The 14,717-nt window shown below is 34.4% G+C and overlaps 1 protein-coding gene across 6 annotated transcripts in view; it reads left to right on the top strand.

Moving 5' to 3' along the window:
- C4H4orf33 (chromosome 4 C4orf33 homolog) overlaps positions 1 to 14,717 on the top strand; it is a 90,133-nt gene that overhangs the window by 2,566 nt on the left and 72,850 nt on the right. For 5 of the 6 annotated variants that reach the window (XR_010942853.1, XR_010942852.1, XR_010942855.1 and 2 more), the window contains exons 2-6: positions 6,383 to 6,572; positions 8,982 to 9,042; positions 11,408 to 11,459; positions 11,590 to 11,789; positions 13,659 to 13,813. Coding sequence is in view for 1 of the 6 variants with exons in the window: in XM_067735091.1 (XP_067591192.1) it covers positions 6,383 to 6,572; positions 8,982 to 9,042; positions 11,408 to 11,459; positions 11,590 to 11,789; positions 13,659 to 13,764 (609 nt within the window). In the remaining 5 variants the exon portion in view is untranslated. Of the gene's footprint in view, positions 1 to 2,331; positions 2,542 to 6,382; positions 6,573 to 8,981; positions 9,043 to 11,407; positions 11,460 to 11,589; positions 11,790 to 13,658; positions 13,814 to 14,717 lie in introns of all 6 variants that reach the window. The other variant, XR_010942854.1, reaches the window with a different exon arrangement.

The raw sequence follows: 14,717 nt of genomic DNA, 5'->3' as shown, positions 1-14,717 counted from the left end.
CTCTTGCAGACTGGGAGAAAATTACAGTAACTTTACTTAAACCTGTAGAATATGCATGCTCTTCTCAGAGTAGCTGTGACAATCAGGTGTAGTGACTCCTTGCTGAATTAAACCCATAGATCCTATTAAAGTTTTGGTAACTCTCAGCAACTAGGACACAGAGCAATTCCATTTGGAAGCATTGTAGTTCTTTAAGTTATTACCTTTTTGTGAGAAGTTTAATACTTTATACATGATTTAGTTATTAATTTATTTTCCTATAAAGAAACAATAATTTCACATTGCCTTGGGTGAAAGAGACAATAAGAAAATAGGCTAAGTGGTGCTGGGAAAACTGGACAGCTACATGTAAAAGAATGAAGAACACTGCCTAACACCATACACAAAAATAAACTCCAAATGGATTAAAGACCTAAATTTAAGACCAGACACTATAAAACTCTTAGAGGGAAACATAGGAGAAACACCCTTTGACATAAACCACAGCAAGATCTTGTTTGACCCACCTCCTAGAGTAATGGAAATAAAAACAAAAATAAACAAATGGGACTTAATTAAACTTAAAAGCTTTTGCACAGCAAAGGAAACCATAAATAGGACCAAAAACCAACCCTCAGAATGGGAGAAAATATTTGTAAATGAAACAACAGACAAAGGATTAATCTCCAAAATATACAAACAGCTCATGGAGCTCAATATCAAAAAAAACAAACAATCCAATTAAGAAATGGGCAGAAGACCTAAATGGATTTTTCACCAAGGAAGACATACAGATGGCCAAGAGGCACATGAAAAGATGCTCAACATCACTAATTATTAGAGAAATGCAAAACAAAAGTACCATGAGGTCTCACCTCATGCCGGTCGGAATGGCCATTATCAAAAAATCTAGAAATAATAAATGCTGAAAAGGGTGTGGTGAAAAGGGAACCCTCCTGCACTGTTGGTGGGAATGTATATTGATAAAACCACTATGGAAAACAGTATGGAGTTTCCTTAAAAATAGAACTACCATATGACCCAGCAATCCCACTACTGGGCATATACCCTGAGAAAATCATAATTCAAAAAGAGACATGTACCACAATGTTCATTGCACCACTATTTACAATAGACAGGACATGGAACCAACTGAAATGTCCATCGACAGCTGAATGGATAAAGAAGATGTGGTACATACATACAATGGAATATTACTCAGCCATAAAAAGAAACAAAATTGAGTTATTGGTAGTGAGGTGGGTGGACCTAGAGTCTGTCATACAGAAAGAGAAAAACAAATACCATATGCTAACACATATATATGGAATCTTAAAAAAAAAATAAATGGTACTGATGAACCTAGTTGCAGGGCAGGAATAAAGATGTAGACATAGAGAATGAACTTGAGGACACGGGATGGGAGGGGGAAGCTGGGGCGAAGTGAGAGTAGCATGGACATATACACACTACCAAATGTAAAATAGATAGCTAGTGGAAAGCAGCTGCATAGCACAGGGAGATCAGCTCCATGCTTTGCGATGACCTAGAGGGGTGGGATAGGGAGGATGGTAGGGAGGCTCAGGAGGGAGGGGATATGGGGACATATGTATGCATATGGCTGATTCACTTTGGTGTACAACAGAAACTAACACAGTATTGTGAAGCAATTATATTCCAATAAAGATCTATTTAAAAAAGAAAATAGGCTGATAGATGCCGAAACTGCTGGGATAGTTAAGACTGAAGCAACCAGAACCATATCTCTAGAGCACTTAACCATATTCCATGATCTCAAGGGTCAGACTATCCTGTCTGAGAGTCTAGTTTTCTATAAGAAAACCACCTCAAAAACAGGTAATTTTAATGATTTGAACAGATAAATGTTTTCTTTAGGCAAACCTATATACTTTAATAATAATAATCTTTTTTTAGTACTTACTATGCCCTAGGCACTGTTCTAAATATATGTATATTAACTCATTTAATCCTCACAGAACCTTGTGAGGTAGTTGCTATTTTTAAATCCCTTTTACAATAACTTGCTGATGATCGCAGTTGGAAAGTGCCTGAATTTCGATTTGAACCCAGGCAGTCTGGTGCCAATGTTAGAATCGTTGACCACTATGTTTATACCTCCCAATAGGATAATATAATTTGCAGCTAGGATAATATTATTTACAGCTAGTGTAATATAATTTACAATTTTTGCTTATATAGCCAGTTAGCCTTTAGTTACATTAAGTGAATTATTGCCAGACGTGTTCTATTGTAATCTTATGATTTACAGTTGATTTTTAAATTGTGCAACAATTTTAAATATTGCTGAGTTACCCTTCCTTCTTCCTCTAGAAAACCGCTCAAACTTCTGTGGAACGATTAAAAGTCTTCAGACTTTTAAGTCTTCAGACTTTAAGGACCAGCGGTGGTCCTTCAACAGGTCTCTGTGCTTCAGTCCGCCAAGTCCCTCCCCTAGAGCGTGCGGGCAGCGGGGCGGAGCCGCAGGTCTTTTGACCTCTGCCGCAGGGAGCGAGCGAGTGGTGGCCCGAGAAGAGACTCCTGGTCTGTGTTCCCTCCTTGTCAATGCTTTCTCCACTCTGTCGTTCCTCCCACCTTCTCCTAGTCTTGTTGGCTTTTTCTCTTGAAACTTATTTTTCAGCTGCTTCTGGCGGCACAGTTTCCTCCCACTTTCGGGCTAACTTCCTCCTTTCTCCGTTTCTCTCTTAAATGGACGCGGGAGACGGGGAGTGGGGGCGGGGAAGATGCAAACTGAAAAAAAAAAAATCATTTTGTAGAAAACTGAAAACAAACGTTCGTGAATAGAATATTTGGAAATTTTCCTCACAAAACGTTCAGTTGAGAGAACGTATTTTCCATAACTTCCTTCTTTTAACCTTTGTGGATTTTTTTTTTTTTTTTTTTTTTTGCTCTCTAGGCTCTTAATGCTCCGGGGTTCCGTCTCCTTTTTCTTCCTTCACTTCCTTTTAAAGGTCTTCCCATAGTACAAGTAAAACATGAAAATAATTATTTTCGACTTTTTTTGATGAAAGAATAATTTGAAGAATAGAAGTTAAAATGTGGAAAAGTACAGATTAATAATAAACATTCTTTTTAAGAAAGTTTACACAGCCAACATAAAAATTGTATAATAGAATGGTGTTCACCTTGAATGAATATATTCTTTTAATAATATTCCTAATATTCATTCTGACTTTTTAGAAATGTTCAGCATATGTAACATAAGGGAGAAAAGAGGTCATCACTATAATGTTTGAGAGATCCAGCTTAAAATTAGACTTTAAAACATTTTTAATAATTTATTTTTGAATAAATGCATGTCTATCATAGTATAAGCTTCAAATAGATTTTAAAAAAACGGATACAGTTGAAAGTAAGTCTTGCTTCCTCAGCTTTCTCAGGCAGATAATCCCCTCCAAAGAGGCAACCACTGCCACACTGGTTTCTTATATATGCTTCCTGAGATAGTATATGCATTCACAAGCATATTTGCAAATATTCTTCCTTTTTATTAAGTAAATGTGTACTTTTTGCACCTTGCTTTTTTCACCTAATATATTTTAGTTGTATATATAGAGCTGCCTCACTCGTTTTAACTGCTGTGTGGTATTTCCTTGTAAGATATAGCATAATTTATTTACTAGTTCTCTACTGGTAGGTATTTAAGTTGCTTACAATATTTTGTTATTCTAAACAATACTACAGTAGATATCTTTATAACTTATGTCTTTTTGAATGTATACAGGTGTAATAACTCGTAGAACTAGAATTGTTGAGTCAGAGATCATTTGCATTTTTTTTGATAGATATTGAGGGATTGCTCTTGACAGAATCTGTGCAAATTATGCCCCGACAGCAATATATTGATTGTTTCTCAGCGTCCTCATTATCACAGCATTTTATCAAACTTTCTGATTCTTGACAATCTAAGGGAAAAATAGTAATTTATTGTTGTTTAATTTGCATTTCTATCATTATTAATGAAACTGAACATTTTGCATTTTCTTTCTGTGAGCTGACTATTCATATCTTTACCCATTTTTTTGTTGTGGTGATCTTTTCATTATTGATTTCTAGGAGCCCTTTAAACATTAAAGAATTTAGTTATTTGTCTGAACTATGAGTTGCAGGTATTTTTTCCCAAACTGTCTTTGATTTTGTAATGGGTTTTTTTGGTGGAGGAAGGCAGATTTTTGCTTTTCTTAAAAAATGTTTATATAGCCAAATATATCAGTGTTTTTTTTTTAATGTCTTCTGGGTTTGGGATTATATCTTAAAAGGCTTTTTCTGCTCTAAGATCATCTTTTAAAAACAACCTCCCGATTTTTACTTTCTTGATTTTATTTGGTTTGATTTTTATGTTTATATCTTTGATTCATTTAAAGCTTAGTTTGGTGTAGGGATCCAACTTTATTAAATTGGAGTGCAAAATGAACCAACTGCTAATGGATCTGGTCGGTTAGGACATGAGTCCTGGTTGATTAGCTACGTGAGAATCATCCCTAGCTCCCCACAGACTTTCTTACACTTTATTTCTCCAGCACCTGCTATGGTGCCCGAAACAGAGTGAGTAGCTAATAAACCTTTGATAAACTAATTTGAAAGGAAATTTCTAGATATGATGTCTTATCTTAGTTATTTGCCATTGTTCTAGTATATAGTGTTGAAAGAGATAGTGATACCACTAACAGTTGATTTCTCCTGCATAAAATCTTAGAATCATGAAATTTTAGATCCAGAGACTAGAACAGTTATTCACTCCACAAATAAATAATAAGTTCCTGTTACTTACAGGCATTCTAGCTAGGGATGCGGAGAAAATAAAACAAGTACAATATGTCATGTAATGTAAGTGCTGTGAATCAAAACAGCAGTGTATGGGCAATAGAGGGTGGCAGGGAATGGAATGCTGCATGGATGCCCACTAGCCCAGGTTGTAAAAGACATTAATAAACGAATTGTCTCTACTTCATATGAGCACGTGTGCAAACAATGAAAATTGAAAGGTGGTGGGGATAAAGCCTCCACAATCCCAAGTGTCCCAAGGGAGCTGAAAATCAATTGTCTCTGTCTGGGTCCATGTTATCTTTAGATTAGATTGTAAACTAGTGAGCAGGCCTATAATTTTTAGGTTGATTTTGTTATATTATGCATGCTTAGATTGACGTGAGTGTTCTTTAAGCAAATTAATAAATTTGTTGTTCTGATAAGAAACTAAGGTCATTTTATGCAAAAAGCCAAAATTACATTCTACCCTTGGGCATGTCAGCCATGGCACTCTTCCCTATTAGTGGAAGTCTAGCTGATATTTCTTGCAGTAATTTCCAGGCAATGTTCAAAGAAATCTTAGGAGAAAAGGCAGAAAGAACCAGTAGAAAGACTTAGGTTTTCAGTACCAAAGTCTGGGAAAGCATGGCTGACATTGGTTCAGTTTCTTGATTTATTTCTTAATTTATTAGCTATTTGACCTTGGACAAGTCTGTTTCTTTGTTTGTAATGAGGATAATAATAGTTCCTCTACAAGTTTTTGTGAAATTAAATGAGATAATGTTTATAAAGTGTTTGATCCATAGTGTTCAACAAAACATAATTTTATTAATATAATACTGTGTCCTTCCATTTAATCCTTAGAGTAACAATTTAAAATGCAAATACTGCTTGCATCAGATGTACTTAGTCTATTTCATAGTTTAAATGATAGCAGATTTTGTTCCCATATTTCAGTTGGAGAAAAGGGATTAACCGAGCAAATGGTCATTTAACACTTGAAATATCAAAAATTGAAAAGGCTAAGAAAAACCATACCCTGAGACTAGGGAAGACAATATTAAACTCTGCCTGCCTTCAAATGGTTGAAGACCCCTCCACTCCCACCCCAAAAAGAAAAGTTTTAGCCAAAAGAACAGGTGCTAACAGCAATGCTTGCACTCATTTATAGAGATTTTGAAAAATCAAATTGAATTTTGCTATAAAGATCTTGATTCCCAGGGGATCCAGTAATTCATCTGCACATTTTACAATAAGACAAAGGATGGCATATAAACTCATAGTGCTTAGAGTTGTTAAATACATGAACAGTTTGCAGTGGATTTAATTACAGTTCTTAAAAACTATTTTGATACACTTTTTAGTAGGTAACTCGAGGTGGATCTAGACTTAAAGTCTTAAAGCTTTTAGGATCCAACTACCTATTTTATAATAGAACTCCATGTCCATGATTTACCATAACACAAATGGCCTTTTGACTCTCAGAACCTTGTTCTTGTCACTCTGCTGCCTTCCTACCTTTGAAATTTGGCTTTGAAATTTTCATTTCATTTCTTTCTAAAGGAAACATTTGTAAATTGTTAAAGAGGTTTTTTTTTTAAATATTTTTTCCCATTAGAGTCTTCAAATGGATTTTAAAATTGAACACACTTGGGATGGTTTTCCAGTGAAGCATGAGCCAGTGTTTGTCAGGCTGAATCCAGGTGATAGAGGAGTGATGATGGAAGTCAGTGCTCCATTTTTCAATGATCCTCCAGCCCCACTAGGAGAACCAGGAAAGCCTTTCAATGAACTGTGGGATTATGAAGGTAAGTGAAAGTCCTGTATTTTATTGCAGACATAAATCTTTTTATAATAACCTTTCATAGAACTATTATTTTATCTTGCTGTAAGGAAGTGAGTGCTTCTGAGCAACTGACATGTGCAGTTTCTGATATTTCCTACCAATCTCACACTCTTGACTTTTTCACGTTACCTATGTGACTTCGACTATATAACTAGAACAGTGAAAAATGGCAATTACAAATCCAGATTTTTTAATTGCTGCTATATTTCCTTCCTTTACTTCTGTTACCTATTCTGAGTTCAGCATTTGTTTTGTTTTTGAGTATCTTCAAATTGCCACTTTAACCTTGTAAACCTTCTTTATGGAAGCTTTGGGGTGTTTCACTTATTATGAAAACACCATTAACTTAAACATGAAATGTAGTTTTTATTTTATTCTGGCAAGTAATCTCACACATTAAGTGAGGGCTAAAAGACCGGCCATGAAATTCCAGTTTCAGGTTTGCTGTATGATCACCTTCTAATGAATCCTAATTAAGCCACCAAACTTATCTTTCTTAAATAATCTTTATGATGCCATTTCCTAGATTACAAATCATTCCTGTCCCTAAGATAAGGTTCAAACCCTTCCCATAAGCTTCCAGGGTACTCCTGAATCAAGCTATCAAATTAAACCAAAAGTTCTTGACTTCCAAAAGGCTGATATTCTCATTCGTGCATATTCTCACTCATGTACCTTTTCTCATTCGAGTCCCCCTGCCTCTAATGCACATCGTTCAAGGTCTAATTCAGGTTTCATTTCTTCAAAGAAACCTTTGATGACTCTTCTAGTCCATACTAACATCTACTTTCTCTGTACAATCTATATAGTATGCATTTTGTCAGTGTTAATCTATCATATGTTAAACATATGTTGTCTTTTATTGTCATAGAACTTGTATATACCAGCTTCCTGTTGGTGTACACAGTAATGTGAGTAATCTACAGGAGGTACTATAGACACCAAACTCAACAAGTCCTAAACTCAACTCATCCACTTCTCTCATAAACTTGCTTCTTTCACTAATTGCCCAATCTCAATCAATAGCACTATAATACATCGAATCACCAAATGTAGAAATGTGAGATCTTTCCAAGATATCCTTCTCTCTCACTCTCCATATTTGGATTTATTTGTTAAGTCCTGTCAGTTTCACCTCCTAAATGTTTCCCTCATTTATTATCTCTTCTTCATCCTACCATCCTTGCCATAGGTAAAAGACTTCAAAAGGAACAGTAAGACTCTGAGTTGTGGATGGGGCTATATCTATATCTTATTATTATAAAAATAACACATGGAAAACTAGAAACAACCTAAATGTCTATCAATAAAGAATTATGTGAATAAATCATAACATTCTATAGAAGAATACTATGCAGTAATTAAAAAGAATTAGGTATCTATATGCTGTACAGTTTGTGTGTGTGTGTGTGTGTGTGTGTGTGAAAAAAGCAAGTTGTAATCAGAAAATGATTCCATATATATTTTTTTAATCTATGCAGGTAAAATAGATTATGGAAGGACAGAAGAAGTCTGATAGGTTTTAGAGCAAAGTGGGAAGAAAAGGACTTTGACTTTTTACTTAGATATATGTTTATGTTCTTTTAATAATTTAAAAGAAACATGTCACTTTTATAATTATACAGTTTTTTAAATAAACATGCTCAGAAAATTTCAGGAAATTATAAAGAAAAATCACTCAACGTGTATTCCACCTGTCAGAGATAACCAACCATTACATTCTTGTGCATGTTTTGCAGGCATCTAGGCACAGGCATATGTGCACATTTTTGTTTCATGTGCATTTGGTTATTGCTCTGCAGCCTACTTACCAAATATCATGGATATCTTCCTATATCAAAAAATATTTAACTGTATATTTTATTTTAATGACTGCATTATATTCTGTTACATGGAATACACAGATTCCATAATTTATTTACCAGGTCTCCTATGTAATAGGATATTTATTTATATAACAGGAGATAACAATTTAGACCATTTCTTTTTGAGTAATACTGTACTTTGATGAATACCATCTAACTTCTTTTTCAGTTGTGTGATTATTTCCTTAGGATAAATTCCTAGAAGAAGATAACTAGCTCAGAGTCTGTGTGATATGTTCATTTCTTTACAACCTCACCAGCACTAGGCTTCATTAATATTTTTATTTTATGGCAATCTGATATGGGGGAAAAATGATGATTTATTTTCTATGTATTTTTTTCTTCCAGGCAATGTCTATTTATTTTATTTTCCCCTTTTCCTAGTGGTGATATAGCTTTAATTAAAAATAATGCATTAATTCACTTTATATTCTAAAGGTATAAACAAATTATTTATTGTTGAAAAAAAATTGTTTCTCAATATGTCATATCTCTGTTTTCAAAAGTTGTGGAAGCATTTTTCTTGAATGACATAACTGAACAGTATTTAGAAGTTGAACTTTGTCCGTAAGTATAAAATATTTCTTCTAACTCACTGCTACATATTTTGAACACATTATTTTCTAATTATAAATCATGGATATAGTAAACGCTCACTAATTCTAGTTAACTAGTCAGAACGCTAATTTGAATTAATCTGAATTATATATAATTCCTTATTTTCAAGTAAATGTATAATGTAGAATATATAAGATTTTAAAAATATTATGTTGATACTGTTTTCAATTCACTAATGTAGTTGGTTTTCTAATAAATTTGAAGGTGTTTTTGCAAAATGAAAAATTAGTATAAAACTCTTTCATTATTTACTCTGTAAATTTGCATTGTTATATATTAGCTATTTAGAAATAAAGAGAGGCATATTTATTATTAACTCTAAATTTGAATTATTATATATTAACTATTTAGAAATAAAGGGAGGCATATAGATATAACGAAGTGAACTACTTTATGAAAATGTTTCTTTTAGGGGATTCTTTTAATAGCTAGATTAAACTTTAATTTTATACGTAATTATGTATTCATGTATTCCTTCCTTTATTTATCATTCATTTACTGAGTGTATACTATGTCACTTTATGTTCAGTGCCAAGGATAAAAACTAAATCACACATGGCTTTTCCTAGACTTATGAAAAATATTAACCTTGGACTCTTTTTGTACAAATTTAACTGGTCCTTGGGAACTCTCTACCTGGTTGGCAGTATTTTTCTTGTAGAAGTCAAAAAGTAAATCTATACCTACCTGTTATCTAAACTATAAGAAATTTTAAGTTAATATTTAGTAATGAAATATTTCTTTATATTTCCATTACTCATTTAAAATGACATTTAAATACTTCTCAGCATCTGTTATCTAGTAGCCTTTGTCCTTTTGTAGACTGAGCAGAGTCCCAAACAATTGATTTCAATGAGATTTTAGATATCATTTTCTTTTCCCTGGTTTTGATTTCTTGCTAGTACTAGTGTGGAAAATATAGCTGTTCACAATTATATTTTTCAGAAGAGTAATTATATATCTTTGTTACCCTTCAACTAACATGCCAAAATCTTTTATTGAAAAATATGATTAATTCTCATAAACTGTAATGTGAGGTAAGAAAATTTCACCATACACGTGAGGAAGCTAAGGCAAATAGGTTTAGAACTTGTCTAGAAGATAGTCAAGAACTTGAATCTGCTAGAATTCTAAAGTTACATCCTTAGTTTAAATTTTTAGATGATAATATCAGTTTATTTTTATGAAGTGATGACTTAGCATAAGATACATCAGATAATTAGATTATCTTTTGTTAGGAAATTATTCAATAACCATAATGTATAAAATTAATAAATTCTAAAAGTTTGTTTTTAGATACATCAGGACAGTTAATAATCAAGAATCATGGTTTTGCTTCAGGCAATCAACTTCTGTGACAGTTAACCTCTAGGAAAGCAACTTGAATATGTTTGTTTGAATTTTTAAGAACTTTTATTGTTCTTAGGATATTCTTAAGGTTGCATAATAACAATAAAAGGAAGCAGAGAACTTTTAAGTGGAAAAGAATACTTGTTTTCTGTTAGACTAGTTTCTTGAAGGAAACCCTTCCTGAAAAGCTCCCAACAGACCATCTGTGTCAAAATGTTTAGATATAGTCTTTTCCAGAGACCGTAAATTTGCTTCACGTAACTATTTGAAATCCTTTGATTCTTACTGACATGGATAATCCCAACTATGCTCTCTTATTAGAATTTTCTTTTGGGAGTATGTTGTGCTTCTCCTTGAGGATGTGACATCAGTGTCAGAACTAATGGTTGAAAGCAGGAAAACACAGCAGGCAGATAGGTCAAGGACAGTTGTATGAGAAAATAGTTACAAATTAAAGTCTTCAACCTGTTAAGTAGTTTTAGACAATCTATATTTTTATCTTCCATCTTCCTAATGAGCTTCAAGACAGTTTTCTTATAGAAATAACCTTTAATAGGTTGTTGGATTTTGACCTGGAAATTGGTGCCGGCTTCCCTTAGGATACTTTCATTTTTGGAACGAGTTTTATTATGAACTCCAGATACCCCGCCCCTTTTGCATACTTTGGAGCATCTAACCAATTGAAGTATAGTTTCATATAGTTTCCTATTTAAAGAATATAAAAAGGAGTCTGAACATGTGTAGCTTTACGCATTTGACGGCAATTGCCTGGAACGTGTTAAACTCAAAGAAGCCATTTTTAAGTAACTGAACATGCTGGCTGTCCCTGTAATTATCCAATATTCGTATTGCATCTTTTAATTATTTGGAAATTTAGTTACAAGCATACACATGGCAGATATGAAGGATAGTGAAGAAAATAATGTTTATTTCAAACACTCATGAAGAATTTTAATTTTGACAGCCATGGACAGCATTTGGTGCTTTTACTCTCTGGAAAAAGAAATGTGTGGAAAGTAAGTAAATAAAAATATGAGACAAAATCCTTAAGTGTATAAGATAGATTTTTTAATGTTAATATATACATATTTAAATATTACTATAAATATGAATTTACCTTTTGTGTTTCACATGTTGTTTCTGTAGCAAGAACTTGATCTATCATTCAAAGCGTCCAGAGGAGAGACAAAATGGGAAGGTAGAGCTTATCTTCCTTGGAGTTATTTTCCACCAAATGTGACAAAATTCAATTCATTTGCAATTCATGGATCAAAAGATAAAAGAAGCTATGAAGCTCTTTACCCTGTACTTCCACATGAGCTGCAGCAAGGACAAAAACCTGATTTGTAAGTAGAAAATAAATGAAAATATGTCCCAACTATAACAGTTTTTAAAAATTAATTCTTGGTAGAGTAGTAGTAACATTTTTTGGTCAAAGAAGACACGTGTAAAAGCACCAAGTAGAATTCTATGTGTCCTGATGGTCTTCAGTGAGTATCTGGCAGACTGACTTTGGACAAACATAGTCTCTCTCACTGCTGTCAGTAGAGCACTTAGATTTCCATGGCAGTGTGAGAAAAGTCTTGCTTAGTGAGTATTACTACAACTGGCATAGAAGTGTGGTTGTAAGTTTATTTATGATCCCTTTCAGAGCGAAATGGCCAGAGGCATCTGTTTTTCCTGGTGTGAGCAAAGGGTTTTGCAAAGAGCAAATCCTTTCCCCTTGCTGCTTGAGAATCTGACATTAAGTCAACTCTCTAGTTCTCTTCTCCTGGTAACCTCATAAGGATAAAAATGTCAGCTCTATTTCTAGGCAGCATAGATGGAGACAGCACAGCTTTGGGATTTCCCTTTAACAGTAATGTTCTCTGTGGGGACCCTGGAAGCTATACCTAGGGAGTTATTGCAAGAAATACTGTCTCCTGTTGGACAGCGGGCATACAAGCCAGGAGATCTCCTATGCTTTCCCATTTTGAGTCTGATCTCTTTGCACCTGAAGCTGTCACTTAAGGAGAATGTAGCCCTGGCCAGCCTTTCTGGACTGCTGCAAACACTACCAGCTCAGGGAGGAAAGCCAGCCTCTGTCCTGGGGCAAGCTGAGATTCCTGCACTATAGCTATAGCGCGTACTCAAGTGGCCAACATAGTCCGTGAGTCTGCGTGTTTAGAAAAGCCTAACAGAGACATCGTAGTGGGCTTTGTACTCTGGTACACAGATTTCGCTGCCTTTTCACCCTTGGAAAGTGCTGCACTGTTCTCCCTCTCCCTTGCCCTTCCTGTCGTGCTCTTACTCTGCTGTACTTGACTTTTTATCTCTTCTAGCTTATTCCTTTATTCTGCCGGATGCATTTTTCCCTTTTCCCCTTGCTTTTCTAGGAAAGGCCTCTTTCTCCCTTTCTTTCTCTTATCCTTCACTGTCGTTTTCTTAACTGCTTAATCTGGGTTGACTAAAACTGGCCCCGCCTGGTCAGATGGACAGAGTAGGACAGGAATCTAGATGTAACTCACCCAGGGCTCACATAGCAAGATGGCATGTTTCTCTGGCTCTTCACAAGCTAATGTATTCCTGTATTCAGGCTTCCTATGTATAGGTTATCGGAGGCTTACTCTAGATAAAAGTATGATTATGCCATTGGCTAGGGCAGAATGATTTCCTACAGAGCAGAGTTCCATTGCAGCATGTTAGCTAACCTTTCTCTCATTAAACCACAATAGAAAGCTTCCTAATGGTTAAATGGTTTTCCTAGAAAGAAAAGAACTAGAATTAACCCTCTTTTACATAAACCTGCCTTGCTTTGGCAAAGGAGTCTGTTCTTTAATCTGTTGAGCTGAAACCTTTAAAAAAACAGTTATTTACATAACTGATATAAATCATCAAAGTTTGAATATTAAAACATCTGTAAGAGTATAATATGATTTGTTTAAGGCTAGAAGGAATGAGTCAGGTTTTCAGGGTTGGTTTTTATTTCTCCCTCCAGCTGTGAGGGAGCTATCTGCAGAACTGAAAGGAGAGTGCTTTGAGATATGGGTGAATATTTTCAGAGTTGAATGATTGCTAGAGTGAGAAAATTGTACATGTAGAATACATCTTACCTTTGATATTCTTAAAATAGAATGTCCTATAACAGATATAACAAAATAAATAGCCCTTCAGGACAGCTTTTTCACAAATGCATAATTCATTTCAATTCCAACCATCTTTTTCTTTGCATTTAGCCATCATCTGGAATACTTCAAGCCTTTCAGTTTTAACACACTGCTTGGAGAAGAGTGGAAACAACCAGAGTCAGACCTGTGGCTAATAGAGAAACCTGATGTGTAGGAGTATAGTAGATGACCACATCAATCATTTCTTCTCTATACCTTTTAAGGTAAACTAATAATAAGTATAATCTCTTTCAAGACACCATGAACACATTTCAACAATAAATATTTCATAGAGGTCAGTGAAAGTATGTAGTATCTCTGTGGCAAATTGTGTGTGAATTAACAAGAAAGTAGAAAGTTCATGTATGATTTTATCTATAAAGTGAAAATGTTTCTTGGAGTCACTTAGTCCAGGAGCCATCATGCCAAGGGGCTCTACCATCTGCCTTGCAGCACCATCACCCCACATATCCCGGACTCTGTCAACCAAAATCAATATTTCTCTTCCCACTCCCCTAAACCTCAGCCAGCTTATGACTGAACATCTTATTTGTACATTTTTGAACTCCATAGTAGTGTATAATAATTCTTTACTCAGACTCCTCTGTCCATTTTTGAAATGAATAGAAAACAATGACATATTTCAGTTGAACAGGAGGTGCACATCTGTTAAGGCATTATTAAAATACATGTGCTATTTAATTAGCTGTATTTCCTGTCTTATGACTACTTTTCTTCTGTAGAAGAAAGTGGAATGAAGTAATCTTGAATTCGGCCAACAGATTCTGCTTTCATTTGCAAATAAATGACATTTTCTTAATGCTGTTAAACAAGATGTCAAAATGTCTTCATTTTATTTTACAAACATCAAACACTCCTGGTCCATAATTTTCAAATTTTGTGTTATAATTCATAGCTTGAAGCCATCTAGTAGATTATCTATGAACTTCTCCACCAAACCTGGTCCTTTACCACCATTCTTAACTCAGAGATTAGCAGTCTTACAGAAGAAGAACCTTTATTACTTGTACAGATACCTAGTTGCCTACCCAGCGATATCGTTTTTCCTCTTCTTCTTTGCTAACTCTTATATAGCTTGAATTTTTAGGGGATTTTCTCAAGAACTAC

Source organism: Pseudorca crassidens, chromosome 4 (assembly GCF_039906515.1).
Source record: "Pseudorca crassidens isolate mPseCra1 chromosome 4, mPseCra1.hap1, whole genome shotgun sequence".
NCBI classification, from domain to species: Eukaryota; Metazoa; Chordata; class Mammalia; order Artiodactyla; family Delphinidae; genus Pseudorca; species Pseudorca crassidens.
This window is presented reverse-complemented; position numbering and strand designations above follow the sequence as displayed.